General features: G+C 41.1%; 1 protein-coding gene across 3 annotated transcripts in view; it reads right to left on the minus strand.

Moving 5' to 3' along the window:
* EPS15 (epidermal growth factor receptor pathway substrate 15) overlaps positions 1-19,495 on the minus strand; it is a 129,110-nt gene that overhangs the window by 53,336 nt on the left and 56,279 nt on the right. For all 3 annotated transcript variants that reach the window (XM_072649424.1, XM_072649426.1, XM_072649425.1), the window contains 2 exons: positions 11,955-12,152; positions 10,880-11,025 (listed from right to left, as the gene is read on the minus strand). In XM_072649424.1, the coding sequence (XP_072505525.1) occupies positions 10,880-11,025; positions 11,955-12,152 (344 nt within the window). The remainder of the gene's footprint in view (positions 1-10,879; positions 11,026-11,954; positions 12,153-19,495) is intronic.

The following is a 19,495-nucleotide window of genomic DNA, read 5'->3' on the forward strand; positions in this document are numbered from 1 at the left end:
GCTGTTGCTGAAGGGAACCAGTGCAGGACTGTAGCTGTCCCAGACGGCCCCACCTCAATGAACCGGGAGGAGATCCTGAGCCCCAAGGACCTCAGGTGTGCCTCAGCACAGCCAGGAGAATAGGGAAGACACTAGTGCAAATGGGATTCACCAAACACTAAGCCTGCCTGTGCACAGAAGAGGAGACCTCCTATGGCTGGATCACCCCTCCCCCGCACTTAACACAGGTAGCTCCAGGGTAACTCCCGGGAAACAAAGAAAGACTTCACCTGGCCTCTGCTTTGGCACATCAGCCAGTTCAGCACCAGGTAAGCTATAGCATTCTAACTTCTAGTTGAAAGAACCAGAGGACAGAATACACAAAGCCAACTGTGGGACAGAGCCCCCTGTGCCCCAAAAGCAGAGAAAGACAGGAGAAGGGCAATCATCCTGAGTAAGAAGAAAACCAGAAAAGTTAAGACCATAGAATCTTTGTACAGGGACAAGGACTAAAACACAAATACCAAAGAGGTCAGCATCTGAAACTTCAGAAAGGAATATGAACTGGTCTCAAGCCCAAAAAGCATTCTTGGAAGAGCTCAAGAAGTATCTTAAAAGCCAAATTAGGAAAGTAGAAGAAAAACTGGTGAATGATTTTAAAAATATAAAAAAAGAAATCACAGAAAAATTTAAAAGGAAAATTAGACTAATGGAAAAGGAAGCACAAAATCTAACTGGGAAAATTGGACAAATGGAAAGGGAAGCACAAAATCTAACTGGGAAAATTGGACAAATGGAAAAGGAAGTACAAAAACTAACTGGAGAAAATAACCCCTTAAAAGGAACAATTGGACAGATAGAAAAGGAAATGCAAAAGTTAACTGAAGAAAACAATTTGATTAAAATGAGAATTGGGCAAGTAGAAGCTAATGACTTTATGAGACATCAAGAATCAGTCAAACAGAATCTAAAGAATGAAAAGATAGAAGAAAATGTAAAATCTCTAACTGGAAAAACAACTGATCTGGAAAATAGATCCAGGAGAGAAAAATCTAAGAATTATTGGCCTACCAGGAAGCCATGATGAAAAAAGAGCCTGGACAATATCTTCCAAGAAATCATCAAGGAAAACTGAGCAGAAGTCCTACAACCACAGGGCAAAACAGTGATCAAAAGAATCCACCATTCATCTCATGAAAGGGATCTCAAACTGAAAACACCAAGGAAGATCACTGCCAAATTCCAGAGCTATCAAGTGAAGAAGAAAATACCACAGGCAGCCAGAAAGAAACAATTCAAATATCGAGGAGCTACAGTCAGGATCACACAGGACCTTGCAGCTTCTACATTAAAAGACTGAAGGAATTGGAATACAATATTCTGTAAGGCAAAGGAGCTGGGACTACAATCAAAGATAAAAGTTGAGCATAATATTTCAGGCAAGGATATGGACATTCAATGTGTTGGGGGTGTAAGCTCAGTTTCATGTGGACAGTCTCGGGCAGGTAAAAGGTGAGGACTTCTAAACCTTAGAGTTCTCATGAGGCCCCCCAGGGAACAGCTGGGAATTGAGGTGTGAGACCCAGGCTATCTCGTGCATTTCTGCCTCTTCCCTGTGGGAAACTTGCTGGGGAGAGCATCCCACCCTTGAGATTAATCCATGGTCTGAGCACACCTGTTGTTGTCTAGCTAAGGGCTGAGAGCAGGCACGGTATTCAGGTGCAAACTATGCGGCAGGAGAGCTTAAGTAGGGTCAGGAAAGCCTGAAGCCTCTCTTAGCGCTGAGGGGCCCTTAGAGGGCAGAAGGTCCCTCCCCTCTCCCACTCCCATTCTCTTGCTGTACGATCTTTGCCTCCTTGGGAGGAGGATTCCTCTCTCCTGAGGAAGAATTCTCCCTGCACATGTAACCAAGACCCTGAATAAAGCCTAACCCTTGTTCAACTCTGGAAAGTCTCTTCTCTCAATACGTTTATCCAGTTTGGCTGCCGAAGACCTGCGACAGGTAAGGTAAGACTCGGGTAGCCTTTCGGCCTCTAGGCTGGACACGATGAAATGAGGGATTTCCAGACCTTCCTGATAAAAAGGGCAGAACTCAATAGAAAATTTGGTCTTCAAACACAGGTCTCAAGAGACACATAAAAAGGTAAACAAGAGAAAAGAAAAACTTGTTATTCTATATGGGCAAACTGTTTACTTCTGTATGAGGGAAGATGATATTTATTAATCCTGAGAATTGTATATCTATTATGAAATATAAAAGGGATATACATAGATAGAGGGAGCAGGTACAAAGTAAATGATGTGATAATAAAAATGTGATTTAAGGGTGCAAAGGGATTGTAACAGGAGATGTGAAAAGGAAGAGGCAGAAAATGGTAAATTACATCACGGGACGAGGCACAAAATTATACTATAGTAGAGGGAAAGAAGGGAGGGAGATGAGCATTGTTTGAGAGGTACTCTCATCTGATTTGGTTTAAGGAGAGAACAACAAACTTAATTAAGTAAATAAATCTAACTAGCTCTATAGTGAGTAGGAGGGGAAAAGGGAAAGAAAGGCGAAGGGAAGCAAAAAGGGAGGGAAGAAGTAGTAAGGGTAAAAAGGCTTAAAGGGGGGGCTGAAAGACGGAAGGGAAGACAGTGGGAGGTGGGGGTCAAAAATTAAAACTCTATTGTGGAGAGGAAGAGAGAAGGGAGAACTAAAAGCACAAATGGTGGGAAAGAGAATGGAGGGCAAGACACAGATAGTAATCATAACTGTGAATGTGAATGGATTGAATTCTCCCATAAAATGGAGACAGATAGCAAAATGGATTAAAAACCATAATCCAACAATATGCTATTTACAAGAAACACATTTGAAATGGCAGCGGGGGGTGGGGGGGAGATACGCACAGGATAAAGGTAAAAGGTTGGAGCAGAATATATAGTGCTTCATCTGATGTAAAAAAAGCAGAGGTAGCAATCCTAATCTCAGACAAAGCAAAAGCAGAAATAGATCTAATCAAAACAGATAAGGAAGGAAACTATATCCTGCTGAAAGGCACCATAGACAGTGAAGCAATATCATTACTAAACATACATGCTCCAAGTGGTGTAGCATCCAGATTCTTAGAGGAGAAGTTAAGAGTTATAGGAAGAAATAGACAGTAAAACTGTACTAGTGGGGGATCTCAATCTCCCCCTCTCTGAACTTGATAAATCTAACCTCAAAATAAACAAGAAAGAAGTTAAGGAGATGAATAAAAATCTGGATAAGGTAGATATGATAGATCTCTGGAGAAAACTGAATGGGAATAGAAAGGAATATACCTTTTTCTCAGCGGCACATGGCACATACACAAAAAAGTGACCATGTGCTGGAGCATAAAGACCTCACAATCCAGTGCAGAAAGGCAGAGATAGTGAATGTATCCTTCTCAGATCATGATGCAATAAAAATTCTATGTAATAAAAGGCCATGGAAAGATAAACCAAAAATTAACTGGAAACTAAATAATCTAATCTTAAGAATGAGTGGGTTAAACAACAAATCATAGAAACAATCAACAGTTTCATTCAAGAGAATAACAATAATGAGACAACCTACCAAATCTTATGGGATACTGCAAAAGCAGTTCTTAGGGGAAGTTTTATATCTTTGAATGTCTACATGAATAAAATAGAGAAAGAGGAGATCAATGAATTGGGTATGCAGTTGAAAAGCTAGAAAAAGAACAAATTGAAAATCTCCAAGTAAATGCCAAATTAGAAATACTGAAAACCAAAGGAGAGATTAATAAAATTGAAATTAAGAAAATTATTGAACTAATAAATAAAACTAAGAATTGGATTTATGAAAAAAATCAATAAAATTTATAAACCTTTGGTCAATTTGATTAAAAAAAAGAAAGAAAGCCAAACTACCAATATCAAAAATGAAAAGGGTGAACTCATCTCCAACGAGGAGGAAATTAAAACAATAATTAGAAATTACTTTGCCCAACTGTATGCCCATAAATTTGACAATCTAAATGAGATGAATGATACCTAAAAAAATATAAATTGCCCAGATTAACAGAAGAAGAAGTTGAATATACTTAAATAACCCCATCTCAGAAAAAGAAATTAAACAAGCCATCAATGAACTCCCTAGGGCCAAATGGATTTACCAGTGAATTCTATCAAACATTTAAAAAACAGTTAATTCCAATACTATACAGATTATCTGGGAAAATTGAGGAAAGAGTTCTACCAAATTCTTTTTATGACACAAATATGGTTCTGATACCTAAACCACAAAGAGTCAAAACAGAGAAAGAAAATTATAGACCAATTTCTTTAATGACTATAGATGCAAAAATTTTAAATAAGATATTAGCAAAAAGAATACAGCAACTTATCAAGAGAATAATACATTATGATCAGGTAGGATTCATACCAGGAATGCAGGGCTGGTTCAATATTAGGAAAACTATCAGCATTATTGACCACATCAACAAAAAAACTAACAAAAACCACATGATTATCTCAAGAGATGCAGAAAAAGCTTTTGACAAAATACAACACCCATTCCTACCGAAAACACTGGAGAGCATATTCCAATAAATGGAACTTTCCATAAAATAATAAGCAGTATCTACCTAAAACCATCAGCAAGCATTATATGTAATGGGGTTAAGCTAGATGCATTTCCAATAAGATCAGGGGTGAAACAAGGATGTCCATTATCACCACTGTTATTCAATATGGTATTACAAATGTTAGTTTTAACAATAAGAGAAGAAACAGAAATTGAAGGAATTAGAATAGGCAAAGAAGAAAGTAAGCCATCACTCTTTGCAGAAGATATGATGATATACTTAGACAATCCCAGAGAATCAAGTAAAAAACTACTTGAAATAATAAACAACTTTGGCAAAGTTGCAGGTTACAAAATAAACTCAGATAAATCATCTGCATTTCTATATATTACTAACAAAGCCCGACAGCAAGAGATAGAAAGAGAAATCCCATTTAAAGCTACAGTAGACACTATAAAATATCTAAGAGTCTACCTGCCAAAACACACCAAGGGACTATATGAACACAATTACAAAACACTTTTGCACAAATAAAGTCAGATCTAAGTAAGTGGAAAAACATCAGCTGCTTGTGGGTAGGCTAAGCTAATGTAATAAAAATGACAATTCTATCTAAATTAATTTACTTACTCAGTGTCATCCCAATCAAACTATGGGACTATTATTTTCTAGAGCTAGAAAAAATATCAAAATTCATCTACAAGAACAAAAGGTCTAGAATATCAAGAGAACCACTGAAAAGAAATGCTAGGGAAGGTGGCCTAGCCCTACCAGATCTGAAATTCTATTATAAAGCTGCAATCAAAACCACTTGGTACTGGCTAAGAAATAGAGGGGTAGACCAGTGGAACAGGTTAGGTACTCAAGACACAGTAGTCAATGAACATAGCAATCTACTGTTTGATAAACCCAAGGACCCCAGCTTCTGGGATAAGAACTCACTGTTTGACAAAAACTGCTGGGGAAACTGGATAACAGCATGGCAGAAACTGGGCACAGACCAACTCCTGACACCATACACAAGAATAATGTCCAAATGGATACATGATCTAGGTATAAAGACTGATACTATAAACAAATTAGGGGTTCAGAGAATAGTGTATTTGTAAGATTTATGGAAAATGGAGAAATTTTTGACCAAACAAGAGACAGAGAACATTATGAAGTGCAAAATGGATAATTTTGATGACATTCAATTGAAAAGTTTTTGCACAAACAAACCCAACGCAACCAAGATTAGGAGGGAAGCAGAAAACTGGGAAAGAATTTATGCAACTAGTGTCTGTGATAAAGGTCTCATTTCTAAAATATATAGAGAAATGAGTCAAATATACAAGAATACAAGTCATTCCCCAATTGATAAATTGTCAAAGGATATGAACAGGAAGTTTACAGAGGAAGAAATTAAAGCTATCTATAGTTATATGAAAAAATGCTCTAAATCATTATTGATTAGAGAGATGCAAATCACAACAACTCTGAGGTACCACATCACACCTATCAGATTGGCTAATTATGACAAAACAGGAAGACGATAAATGTTGCAGAAGATGTGGGAACACTAATTCATTGTTGGTGGAGCTATGAGCTCATCCAACCATTCTGGAGAGCAATTGGGAACTATGCCCAAAGGGCTACAAAAATGTACATACCCTTTGACCCAGCAATATCACTTCTAGGACCATATCCCAAAGAGATCATAAAAATGGGAAAGGGTCCCACATGTACAAAAATATTTACAGTAGCTCTCTTTATGGTGGCCAAAAACTGGAAATCAAGGGGACGCCCATCAACTGGGGAATGGCTGAACAAGTTGTGGTATATGAATGTAATGGAATACTATTGTGCTACGAGAAATGAACAGGAAGACTTCAGAGAGGCCTGGAAGGACCTGTATGAACTGATGCTAAGTAAAAGAAGCAGAACCAGAAGAACTTTGTACACAGTAAGAACCACAGCGTGCAAGGAATTTTTCTGGTAGACTTAGTCCTTCACAGGAATGCAAAGACCTAAAAAATTCCCAAGGGACTCTTGAAGCAAAATGCCTTCCACATCCAGAGAAAGAACTATGGAACTGGATCGCAGAATGAAGCAGACTATTTTCTCTTGCGTTATATTTTGTTTTATGGTTTCTCCCATTCATTTTAATTCTTCTATTCAACATGACTAAGGTGAAAAAGTATTTAATAAGAATGTATGTGTAAAACCTATATAAGATTGCATGCTGTCTCAGGGAGGGAGTGGAGAGGGAAGGGGGAAAGAGGGGCAGGAAGGGGAAAAAATCTAAGATATATGGAAGTGACTGCAGAAAACTGAAAACAAATAAAATAATTTCAAGTTAAAAAAAAGAAGCCAATAGCCTTTCAGTGTGAAAACCAAAAGCAAGTCAGATGGCGAAGCATTTGCCTTCCCTGGATGATGGCCCCATGTACGTGCACAGGATCAAGAGTGTTGAGCCTGAAGCCTGGGAGAAGGAATGGGTCCCAAGGACGTTCCTGTTGTCTGACTAGATCCTCTATGGGTTAAGATCACAGCTGATTCCTCAACCCCTCCACTGCATAATAACAGGCTACACCTGCCCCCTAGGAATCCATGACCATTTGAGATTCAACCTTTGGCCTCTTCTCTGGTTTCATAGACCTCCTCAGGCCGATTCAGTTTGCCAACGGCCCATCAGCTAAAGGACAGTAAGAGAAACCAAGCCAGTGTGAAAAAAACAACTGGAGAGAAATCCTGAGGACATCCCAACAGTGGAATAAGGGCAACAGTGTGAAAGGTATCTGAGGACCCCACTGAGCTCTATGCATCGGTTCTGTTTGGCACTGGGTATCTGCCACCCTGCTTTCTAAAGTTCCTACACGTGCTCCTGTTTTACCGTCAAAGAGAACTGCTCTCAGTCCAGAGTTCTCTTTTCAGGCTCTTGCTCTGTCCTGTTTGCTCCCAAAGGCCCTCATCCCCCATAGCCTCTGTGATGCTCCAGCTTCAGAGACAGTTGAACAACGATGTACAAAGAGTCTTGAGTAATGGGTCAAACATCACACTGGTCTCTCAAGGTGAGCCTGAGGGCTATGGTGTGCTAGAAAGCAAGCTAGATTTGGAGACCAAGGACTTAGGTTTGAATCCCAAACTTTACATGTATCTCTATGAAATACCATTTGCTAGTTTTAGGCCTATATTTTCTAGCTACTTGAGATCTTTTGGAGCCTTGTTATCACCCAACATATTATCTATCCCTCCTTATTTTGTGCATCTTCAAAGCAGATAAACATACTATCTAGTCCTTTATTTCAGTCACGATCAAAGTAACCCAAGATCAAGCAAAGATCCCTTATATATTCCATTAAAGACTTCCCAGGTTGACATCAATCCACCAATGACTTCACTTTGGGTCAAATCAAGGCACTCAATCAGTTCTGAATCCCCATATCATCTAGCCCACATCTCTTCTTCTCATCCATAAGAGTAATATTGAGTATTTTGCTAAGACACAGATAAACAATTTCTAGCTTGCAAATGGTCTTATGGAGGCATTGTCCCTTCAATGACATATTCTAAAATTTTCCAGGAACTCTAAGTCAAGTTAACTGTCATGTTTATACACCTCACTCTCGTTCAGCCTCATGGCTCCACAACATCCAAAGTTGACTGACAGCACCTCCATAAGACTATTCACAAACTAGAAAGTGGAATCCATCTGGGTCTGATCACCTGGAGCCCAGGAGGCAGCTGTTTGCTGCCCTCTTCTCTTCCCTACATATCTTGGGCCCCAACTAGCTATTTCTGTCCTGTCCTTTACATTACCCTCAGTAAAGAAGACTTCTTTGATCCAAAGAAAACAAAACTTCCAAATGCCCTTAGCTTTCCTCTCCAGTCTCAGTGCACACTGGGCTTTATTATGATGGACATGACTATAGGACTATGTTGGGCTTTTTAAACATTCTTTATTTTCCTCATTTCCATCCTCTGAACATCTCTTTTTCAAATCTAAGCTGGCTTTAAAAAAACAACCTGAGTTGGTCTGTTAAATGGGGGGAAAAATTTCTGCATCAATTGTCTATGACAAAAGCCTGCTAAGAGTATTCCCCAATGGGGGATCCCCAAACAGGGTCAAAAGACATGAATAATTTTGAAAAGAAGAAATACAAACCATCAATGACCACAAGAAAATGTGTCTAAGTCCCTAAGAAGAGGAAGAGGAATGAGAACTTAGGGTTCATTTCACATTCATACAACTGGCAAAGATTAAAAGAGAGAGACAGAATGACTAAAGCAGAAAGAGACTGTGGGAAGATGGGCCCATCAGCACAAACTGCCTGAGGAGCTGTGAAAGATAGTCCACAAACTATTTAATATGATGAGACACAAATAACCAAATTCTTCATCCCTGAACTGATCCCTCAGGAAATGGTTCTCCAGTCAGTCAGTCAGTCAACAAGCATTTATGAAGGGCTTACTCTCTGCCAGGTACTGTGTCAACTACCGGGGATACAAAAAGAGGCAAAAGACAGTCCCTGCCTCCAAGGAGCTTAGAATCTAACAGAGGAAACAGAATGCAAACCCATATATACAAAGCAAACTATATACAGAATAAATGGCAAATAATTGAGGGGTAGGGTGCTAGAATTAAGAGGGACTGGGAAAGGCTTCCTGTAGAAAATGAGATTTCAGCTGGGACTTGATATCTACCATTGCCCATATCTACCAAATAGCAGCTATGGGTGCCTCTTAACTGGGGAGCAGCTGCAAAAATTGTGGCATATGAATTAATGGAAACTATTATGCTATCTGAAATAATATATTAAATAAGGTATTCAGAAAGACATGGAAAAGTTGTAGGAATGGATACAAAATCAAGTAGAAGCAGGAGAAATGAGAGCCAACCACTACAATCATGGAAACCCAATAAATACTCTGTGGCACTCAATCCATGACTGCTCTAAATGTCCAGTATGGGGCTCGCTGCTCCTGTCAAGAGGGCTGCCGATACTGGGCTCCTTCATGGGGCCGGTCAGTTACGCTGAGCAGTTTTTCTATGATAAAAGAATGGAGTGCAGAGGGGATAGAGAGGGGCAAGACACCGGGAGAAAAGGCAACAGTGAAACATGCTTTTAAAAATCCAAAGGGGTCCATTGTGCCCTGTACACTCACCTTGGCCTCATGTTCCCTTTTCCACTAATGTAACAAACCAACCCATCTTCCAACCTTCTCTGGTCTCTAGGCTTTCCTGCCAGCTTAGCTACTTCACAGGAAGGCCATCTCCTTGAGAGCAGAGACTGTGTTGTCCACCATTGGGTTCCCACTGTCTGATATAGTATATAACAGAAGTCAGCCTATTGACATTTATTAAGTTAAGCACATACTGTGTGCCAAGTGTTGTTTTGTTGTTCAGCTGTTTAGTCATATCCCTTTTGGGGTTTTCTTGGCAAATACACTAGAGTGGTTTGCCACTCCCTTCTCCAGTGGATTAAAGTAAACAGAAGTTAAGTGACTTGCCCAGAATCACAAGCCAGTGACTGCCCAGGGTTGGATTTGAACTCAGGTCTTCCTGATTCCAGGCCTCCCCTATATCCACTGAGCCACCTAGCTGCCTCATGTGCCAAGTAGAGGCCTAAAATAACCTGCCAAATCCTCAGCTCTCATCCTCTTCCATTCGCCTCTGGAGAATCAACATGCCCTGGTTCTTTGGGTCAAGTGCAAGTCCGCAGAGTGGAGGTTCACAGGGTGGGCCCCCCTCCCAGCACCAAGCCCAAAGACCATGAGCCAAGGGCGGATGTATGGGAGAGGCAGCTCTCCTCCCTCCCCTGAGCTGAAGTTCCATTAAACATTGAACAAAATCACAGGGATCTGGCTTTTTCAGTTTCAGATGACATTCTAATGATGCCACATTCTCTCAGCTGCTGGTCTTGGATAACTCATGGTCAATCCATGACCCCCCACCCTGAGGCACTGCCCAGTGTTACAGTTTTTACATAATATAATCCTGAAACCAAAATGCTTTCTTTCATAAATGTTCCAACCATGATTCAAATGTTGATCGAGGGCCAGCACAAAGCTGACCACATGCTGAGCAATAACGACAAGAGTGCACCATGAAAGAGGAGAGATAAGGTAAGTACCCAAGCAACCAAGTGCGAGCATCCTGGAGGGAGGAGGGCCACCATTTGGCAGCTGAGCTGGGCCTTGAAAGAAGGACCTCAGGACCCCAGGACCCCAGGGTGGCATGTGGACATCCCAGGCCCAGGCCTGCCTGCACAGATGCCTAGAGAAAGGGGAGGGCAGGCCAAATGAGAGGGGGTTGGCCCCTTCATGCAGAGGTATGCTTTTACACAAATGCTTACCAGATATGCGCTAGTAAATCAGTTGATAATCCTGTCTTGAGGAAAATCTCTCGGATCTCACACCCAGACACAAAGCCGTCCACGTCATTATCAGTCCTCAGGAATATCTCATCATATTTTACCTTTTCTGCAGGTGATACAACCCACTGAAAAAAGCGAAGAACAGCTCAGTGGAAGGGCCTCGCAGCCTGGGCCATCACCTTCCTCTAGCACATCAGGTATTCATCCCCAGTTTTGAGCACTATCTACCCAGCCCCCTCCCAAGGCTGCCCACACCAAAATCAGAGCATTTCAACAAAAATAAAAGAGCTGAAGAAAAATGTGATGCAGAAATGGATTTCTGGCAATGCCACCCCTGCCCCCACCCTTTTAAAGAATAACTGCATCTAAGACCAGCTCCCTCCTGACTTCTGACTGTCCATGGCACTAGGGGGAGAGAAGATCCCAGGCACCGAAGGGACAGAGAGAGAAAGCTCAGAGAGGAGCCCAAACTCTAATGGGCAGGCTCCACTCTCTCTTTATCAGACTTGAGCTGACTCACTCATTCCAATTTCATTTCTTTACTTTTTCCATTCACCCAGGAAGACTGGATTTAATTGGCTCCTAAGGAAGGGATGTGGGATTCTCCCCAGGTGGGCTGGAGTCCAGAGCTCCAATGCCAGCTTCCGGGCTGTGCCAGAGCACCTTCTGTAAACTGAGGATGATAATTTTTGTACTCCCTAACTTACAGGGCTGGTGTAAGGAAAGCACTTTGTGAACCTTAGAGTCTTATCATTATTAGTAATATTAATACTAAATCTCCAGAGCAAACTCCAAAATTGGATCATTAGCCTACCAATAATCAAGAGGTGATGAGACAGAAGCAGAACTTCCCATGGCATGACCGAGGCAAGGGCAAGCATGTTGGGTTAGCAGGGGAGGATGAGGGATGAGATGCTACACATCCTAGGATGTCGGCACCATAAGCACCAGATCTGTGAACAATCCCTCCAGTTGGGCAAAATTCATCCTTAGTCAGCTGGTTAAATGCCATGCAGTTAGTTAACAAGGATCTTGAGTATGGCTTCATGGTTACCTGTGTCACTGCTCTGGCAGGTAAGACGCCTACCGGAGGTGAGGTTTGGCGTGGATCCCTGGCAGGTGCTATGGAAGGCATCGATCGCCTGGAGGCTGAGGTACTGACCATTTTTCTCTTTGAAGGTGGCACCAAGGCTGGTGGCAAGGACATTGGCACAGGTTCTTTCTCCAGGGCACAGTATACCAAAAACATGGCCTTCAAAAGAGATGAGCCAAGGGAAGATATGTTATTATCATCAGGAATATTAAGCTAGTCAAAATAGATCAATGATTTAAAAATAAAGGGTGATTTAGGAAAGCATGGAAAATTTTATCTGTTAGATCTATGGACAAGGAAGAGTTTATGACCAAAAAAGAGACAGAGAGGATCATAGGAAGTAAAATGGATAATTTTGATCACATGAAATTTCAAAGGTTCTGCACAAACAAAATCAATGCAGTCAAAATTAGGAAAGTAGCAAATGGGAAACAATTTTTACATCAAGTTTCTCTGAAAATGTCCTCATTTCTCAAATATATAGGAAAATGAGTGAAATTTATAAATGATCAAAGGATATGAATAGGCAATTTTCAGAGGAAGAAATCAAAGTTATCAATAATCATATGAAAAATGCTCTAAATCACTACTGATTAGAGACATACAAATTAAAACAACTCTGAGATATAATCTCACACCCATAAGACTGGCTAATATGACAGAAAAGAAAAATGACAAATGTTGCAGAAGAGATGTGGGAAAATTGGGACATTGATGCATTGGTGGTAGGTTGTGAACTAATCAACCATTCTGAAGAGCAATTTGGAACTATGCCCAAAGGGCAATCAAAGTATGCATAATCTTTGACCCAGCAATAGCACTACTAGGTCCAAAGAGATCATTAAAAAAAGGAAATGGACCCACAAGTACAAAAATATTTTTAGCAGCTCTCTTAGTGATGGCAAAGAATTAGAAACTGAGAGGATGCATACTAATTGGGGAATGGCTGAATGAGTTGTGACATACAATTGTGATTGAATACTATAAGAAATGAGGAGCAGGATGGTTTCAGAAAAACCTGGAAAGACTTATGTGAACTGATGCAAAGTAAAGTGAACAGAACCAGAAGAACACTGCATATTGTAACAATGATCAACTGAGAAAGACTTAGCTATTCCAATCAAGATATTAGTCCAAGAAAATTCCAAAGATTCCTTGATGAAAAATGCTATCCATATTCAGAGAGAGAAATGGTGTACTCTGAGTGAAGACTGAATCATATTTTTTTTCAACTGTATTTTTTTCTTGTTCTTTTTGTGTGTGCTTTCTTTTGCAACATGGCTAATACGGAAACATGTTTTGCATGACTTCATATATGTAATCAATATAACTGCTTGCCTTTTCAAGGGGTTAATGAGGAAAGAGGAGAATGTGGAACTCAAAATTTGAAAAAATGAATGTTAAAAAATATTTTTGCCTGTAACTAGGAAACATCTTGTGAAATAAATTTTAAATTATAATTTTGTAAAAAAAACCCAAAAACCTAAGACTCATATGAATTGATGCAAACTGAAGTGAGCATAACCAGAAGATCATTATACACAGTAACAACAATATTTTAAGGATGATCAACTATGGAAGATTTAGCTACAAGATTCAGCTATCGGGGGCGGAGCCAAGATGGCGTAGTAGAAAGACGCACATACACATAGCTCCGAACCCACAACCCATAGAACAACTACAAAGAAGCAACCCACGGCGAATTCTGCACCCAGAGGCCACAGAACATTGGAGCGAGGGAGATTTCTGTTCCAGAGAGACCTGCAAACCTCTCGTAAAAGGTCCTTCGTGCTGCGGACTGGGCGCCGGGACTGGGAGCTGAGTACAGCCCTGCCGTGGCCGCGGCACCGAGAGGAACAGATCCGAGCGGGCTTCAGGGACGGGATCTCCAGCGGCCGCACAAGTACCTCCACCCACAGGTGACGGGGGTCTGTGAGAGAGTCCCTTTGGTGGGTCGAGGGGGGAGTGGGGTGCCCCCATGGCTCGGGCCCCCTCGGGAGACAGAAGCTGAGGGGCAGCGGCAGACCAGGGCTCTCCAAGCAGGCAGGAGCCTGGATCCATTGTTGAAGGTCTGTGCATAAACTCCCTGAGGGAACTGAGCCTGAGAGGCAGCCCTGCCCTCACCTGAGCATCTGAATTTAATCTCACACTGAATAGCAGCCCTGCCCCCGCCCAAAGCCCTGAGGCTGGAAGCAGCATTTGAATCTCAGACCCCAAACACTGGCTGGGAGGATCAGGAGGTGAGGTGGGTGTGAGGAAAATATTCAGAGGTCAAGTCACTGGCTGGGAAAATGCCCAGAAAAGGGAAAAGAAATAAGACTATAGAAGGTTACTTTCTTGGTGAACAGGCATTTCCTCCCTTCCTTTCTGATGAGGAAGAGCAATGCTTACCATCAGGCAAAGACACAGAAATCAAGGCTTCTGTGTCCCAGCCCACCCAATGGGCTCAGGCCATGGAAGAGCTCAAAAAGAATTTTGAAAATCAAGTTAGAGAGGTGGAAGAAAAACTGGAAAGAGAAATGAGAGACATGAAGTCAAAGCATGAACAGCAAATCAGCTCCCTGCTAAAGGAGACCCAAAAAAATGTTGAAGAAAATAACACCTTGAAAACTAGCCTAACTCAATTGGCAAAAGAGGTTCAAAAAGCCAATGAGGAGAAGAATGCTTTCAAAAGCAGAATTAGCCAAATGGAAAAGGAGATACAAAAGCTCACTGAAGAAAATAGTTCTTTCAAAATTAGAATGGAACAGATGGAGGCTAATGACTTTATGAGAAACCAAGAAATCACAAAACAAAACCAAAAGAATGAAAAAATGGAAGATAATGTGAAATATCTCATTGGAAAAACAACTGACCTGGAAAATAGAGCCAGGAGAGACAATTTAAAAATTGTGGGCCTACCTGAAAGCCATGATCAGAAAAAGAGCCTAGACATCATCTTTCATGAAATTATCAATGAAAACTGCCCTGAGATTCTAGAACCAGAGGGCAAAATAAATATTCAAGGAATCCACAGAACACCGCCTGAAAGAGATCCAAAAAGAGAAACTCCTAGGAACATTGTGGCCAAATTCCAGAACTCCCAGGTGAAAGAGAAAATATTGCAAGCAGCTAGAAAGAAACAATTCAAGTATTGTGGAAATACAATCAGGATAACACAAGATCTAGCAGCTTCTACATTAAGGGATCGAAGGGCATGGAATAGGATATTCCAGAAGTCAAAGGAACTAGGACTAAAACCAAGAATCACCTACCCAGCAAAACTGAGTATAATACTTCAGGGGAAAAATTGGTCTTTCAATGAAATAGAGGATTTTCAAGAATTCTTGATGAAAAGACCAGAGCTGAAAAGAAAATTTGACTTCCAAACACAAGAATGAAGAGAACCATGAAAAGGTGAACAGCAAAGAGAAGTCATAAGGGACTTACTAAAGTTGAACTGTTTACATTCCTACATGGAAAGACAATATTTGTAACTCTTGAAACATTTCAGTATCTGGGTACTGGGTGGGATTACACACACACACATGCACACACGCACACACACATAGAGACAGAGTGCACAGAGTGAATTGAAGAGGATGGGATCTTATCTTAAAAAAAAATGAAATCAAGCAGTGAGAGAGAAAGATATTGGGAGGAGAAAGGGAGAATTGAATGGGGCAAATTATCTCTCATAAAAGAGGCAAGCAAAAGACTCATTAGTGGAGGGATAAAGAGGGGAGGTGAGAGAAAAACATGAAGTCTACTCTCATCACATTCCACTAAAGGAAAGAATAAAATGCCTACTCATTTTGGTATGAAAACCTATCTTACAATACAGGAAAGTGGAGGATAAGGGGATAAGCAGAGTGGGGGGGGGATGATAGAAGGGAGGGCATGGGGAGGAGAGTGCAATTTGAGGTCAACACTCATGGGGAGGGATAGGATCAAAAGAGAATAGAAGTAATGGGGGACAGGATAGGATGGAGGGAAATATAGTTAGTCCTATACAACACAACTATTATGGAAGTCATTTGCAAAACTACACAGATTTGGCCTATATTGAATTGCTTGCCCTCCAAAGGGAAGGGGTGGAGAGGGAGGGAGCTAAAGAAGTTGGAACTCAAAGTGTTAGGATCAGCTGCAATGTTCTTACCACTAGGAAATAAGAAATACAGGTAAAGGGGTATAGAAAGCTATCTGGCCCTACAGGACAAAAGAGAAGACAGAGACAAGGGCAGAGAGGGATGATAGAAGAGAGAGCAGATTGGTCATAGGGGCAATTAGAATGCTTGGCGTTTGGGGGGGGAGGGGAGAAAAGGGGAAAAATTTGAAACCCAAAATTTTGTGAAAATGAATGTTAAAAGCTAAATAAAAAAAAGAAAAAAAAGAAAGGAAAAAAAGAAAAAGAAGAAAAAAAAATAAAGAAAAAATGGCAAAAAAAAAAAAAGATTCAGCTATCCAAAACAATTCTAAAGGATTCATGATGAATAACGCTAACCACCTCCAGAGAGAGAAATGACAGAATCTGAGTGCAGATTGAAGCATACTTTTTTCACTTTTTTTTGGCAATATGGTTAATATGGAAATATGTTTTGCATGACTTCACATGAATAATCAATGTATTGCTTGCCTTCTCAGTAGGTGGGCAAGGGGTATGGGAGAGAATTAGGAACCCAAATAAAAAAATGAATGTTAAAATAAAGCATATTAAAATGTAAATAAATGGATGGACGAATAAATAAAATTTTAAAAAAGGATTGTTAAGCCAGTCATCGCAAGAGTTCTGAAGCTTTTTTGGGGGGATTCCTTGAACTGCTGAAGACAACTATCTCCCTATCACCAAAACATCTGCACCAAGGCAACTAGTCAATCAAAGTGCACACCCAGTCTCATGCTTCAAGCAGCCCCAAGGGAGAAATGAAGAGAATTATGACACTCCCATCCCTGTTCCCAAAGAATTGTCCAGATATGAGCTTCCTAAAGGCAGTTCTGAACCTTCCAAAAGACTTTCCTTTACCTGGAAGTTCTAAAAGTCAAAGATGCCAAGGTTGCAAATCCAGCAACTTCAATCCTACTCCCCCGACCTGCCTCAGAAAGAGCCACAGTTCAATGACTTCGGAAACTGTGTTCATGGTCCAGATCAGAGGCTCAGACACTGTCATCCCCACTCCCAATCTAAGGTGCCTAGAGGCAGCGACCAACTCCCCATCTGAGACCAGCAGGACCCAGTCATGTCCCTCATTCTAGCAAAATCATTCAGTCTGTGCTCCATTTGCCAGTCTGGTGATTTCTACATTTCATTTTTTTTTTTATATATAATGCAAAACTGCCCAGGTTAAATTTGTTTTCCCCCAAGCATAAGTGTAGGCCTGATATGAATTAGGGTCCCATGAACAGAAACACTTGACATTCGAAGATAAAACACCATGGCTTCCACACCCAGAAAAGCTAGTTTTTAATCATTTGGCCCAGACCAAAAACTCTCCCCTCCCTAGGATGGCCTCGAGAATTAAACTTCTGTTTTCAAGTCACACTAAGAGGCCTGGCTCTGGTTCAGCCTCCATTGAACCTAGGGTTACAGAAACAGATCAGACTCAAAAACTCATGACTCAAAGACCAGTTAGAATGTAAAAAGAAGTACAAGACTGGTACTGAATGAGGGGAAATGATTAGCAAGGACCACAAAAGGTCAGCGTTCCTCTCAGCAGATGGAAGCAATTTCCTGGAAAGGCGGGTACTGAAAACACAAAGTACAGTTGGCCATCTGTTGTCAATGGACAACAAAAATTTTTGGAAGCTAAAGAACATGTTTTTAATTTCACATTGCCTGAATGTGTTGCTTTCCTTCACAAACGAATTCAAAATACATTTTTAAAACTTTCCACAAAAGTCGTGACCAACTCTAAATTGTGAATAACACTGAATACACTTATGCCCAAACCCTATTCCTTCAAACAAGAGAGGGTCAGAGATTGGTGCTGGGAGCCCCAATGACGTGAAGGGCCTCAGGCAAGGGGAGGGGATCCCCCAGGTCTGTCCCTTACAGTTCTGACAGTCTATGACTTGGAACCCTCCTCTAGCCCTCTAGTGTATACTGAGGAGGAAGAAAGGGAGGCTCAAAGAATTTCTCCCCTATCTATATGTTATACCATAGCAGATGAAATTTAGTTTCAATATTAACAAGACTCTCTTACACATTTTACTAGCAAACAGCCCCAAAACTGAGTTTCTGTTTATAAATGAAAAGCAAAGTCAACTTTCAACTCAGCCTTGGGAAAGGGGACAATCATCTCTCAAGGCTACTCCCACCTCTCCCTTCCCTATAGCCCTGAGCACTTAAGAAAAACTCATTTGGGCCTCAGCCGAAAAAGGGAATGCTACCTACACGGCGAGGAAAATCTGATGTAAAAAGTAAGGAAATGTGATCTCTTATTAACACACAAAAGACACACTTCACAAATGCTGACTGAACAGAGTGTGCTCACTCAGTTCCCCTCTCTGAATCTCTGAGCTGGCAACTTGTTCCTTGGGGGATTCGATCACTTTGATGCTAGCGAGCATCTCTGAAAATAGCAGCAAGAATGAGCATCCTGAGACCACTGAAGGAACATGAGCTGTTTCAGGACAAGGGTGACACTTTCTCCTTCCCTCAAAGCTCCCAGAGGGCCTAGCACCACGCTCCTGAGTCCTCCAGAGGCTTGAGCAATACTAAGGATGAATAAACAACCAGACCAATTGAAGGCCTAGAATTCAAATCAACAACAATAATTAGACAGACCTATTAAAATTGTAGTCTGATTAGAAACGGGGGTTTTCTAACTGGGGAGCTGATTGATGAAGGAAGGGAAGCAACAAGGAATGAAACTGGCGTGGGGGAGTCTGGACGAGCTGGGAGACCTTCATTCTATTTCTAATTCCGTTACACATCATCTCCTTTTCTAGGCCTGTTTTCACATCTGAAAACATGAATGGACTAGCCCCTCCAAGATTATCACAGTCCTAAAACACTATGGACACATTTAAACACAGATTTATTCATCAATGATGTAAATTGATATGGGAAGGGGCAGGAAGGAAGGAAAAGTGGGATGAAATCTTTGCTATAAAAAGTAGTAGTTTCAGAACAAAGAAAAGGAGGCAGGACTTCACAAACAGGTACCAAACTCATGGAATTTGACCAGAGACCTGGCAATAATTAACTAAAATGAGCTCAAGATAACTGGAAATAAAGAAATAAATTCATACATTCTTTCAACAATGAGCAAATCTGAGTAAAGGAAGTTAGGGCTGTTTGGGAGTACCTGAGGCTGGCTCTAAAGGAATTTAATTTGGCTCTTCTACAGATCTGACCAAACCAGCTGCATCTGGTCAGTCTCTCACACTTGGTTCCTATGACCACAATTACCCTTACAACTAGCAGCTCCTCACCAGCTGCCTCCTCTGCCCTCTTTGAGGGGCCTCCACCCAAAGGCTTACTCTTGGGGCCTAGATGACCATTTCCTGAGAGACCCCAGGAC

This window comes from Notamacropus eugenii, chromosome 2 (assembly GCF_028372415.1).
Source record: "Notamacropus eugenii isolate mMacEug1 chromosome 2, mMacEug1.pri_v2, whole genome shotgun sequence".
NCBI classification, from domain to species: Eukaryota; Metazoa; Chordata; class Mammalia; order Diprotodontia; family Macropodidae; genus Notamacropus; species Notamacropus eugenii.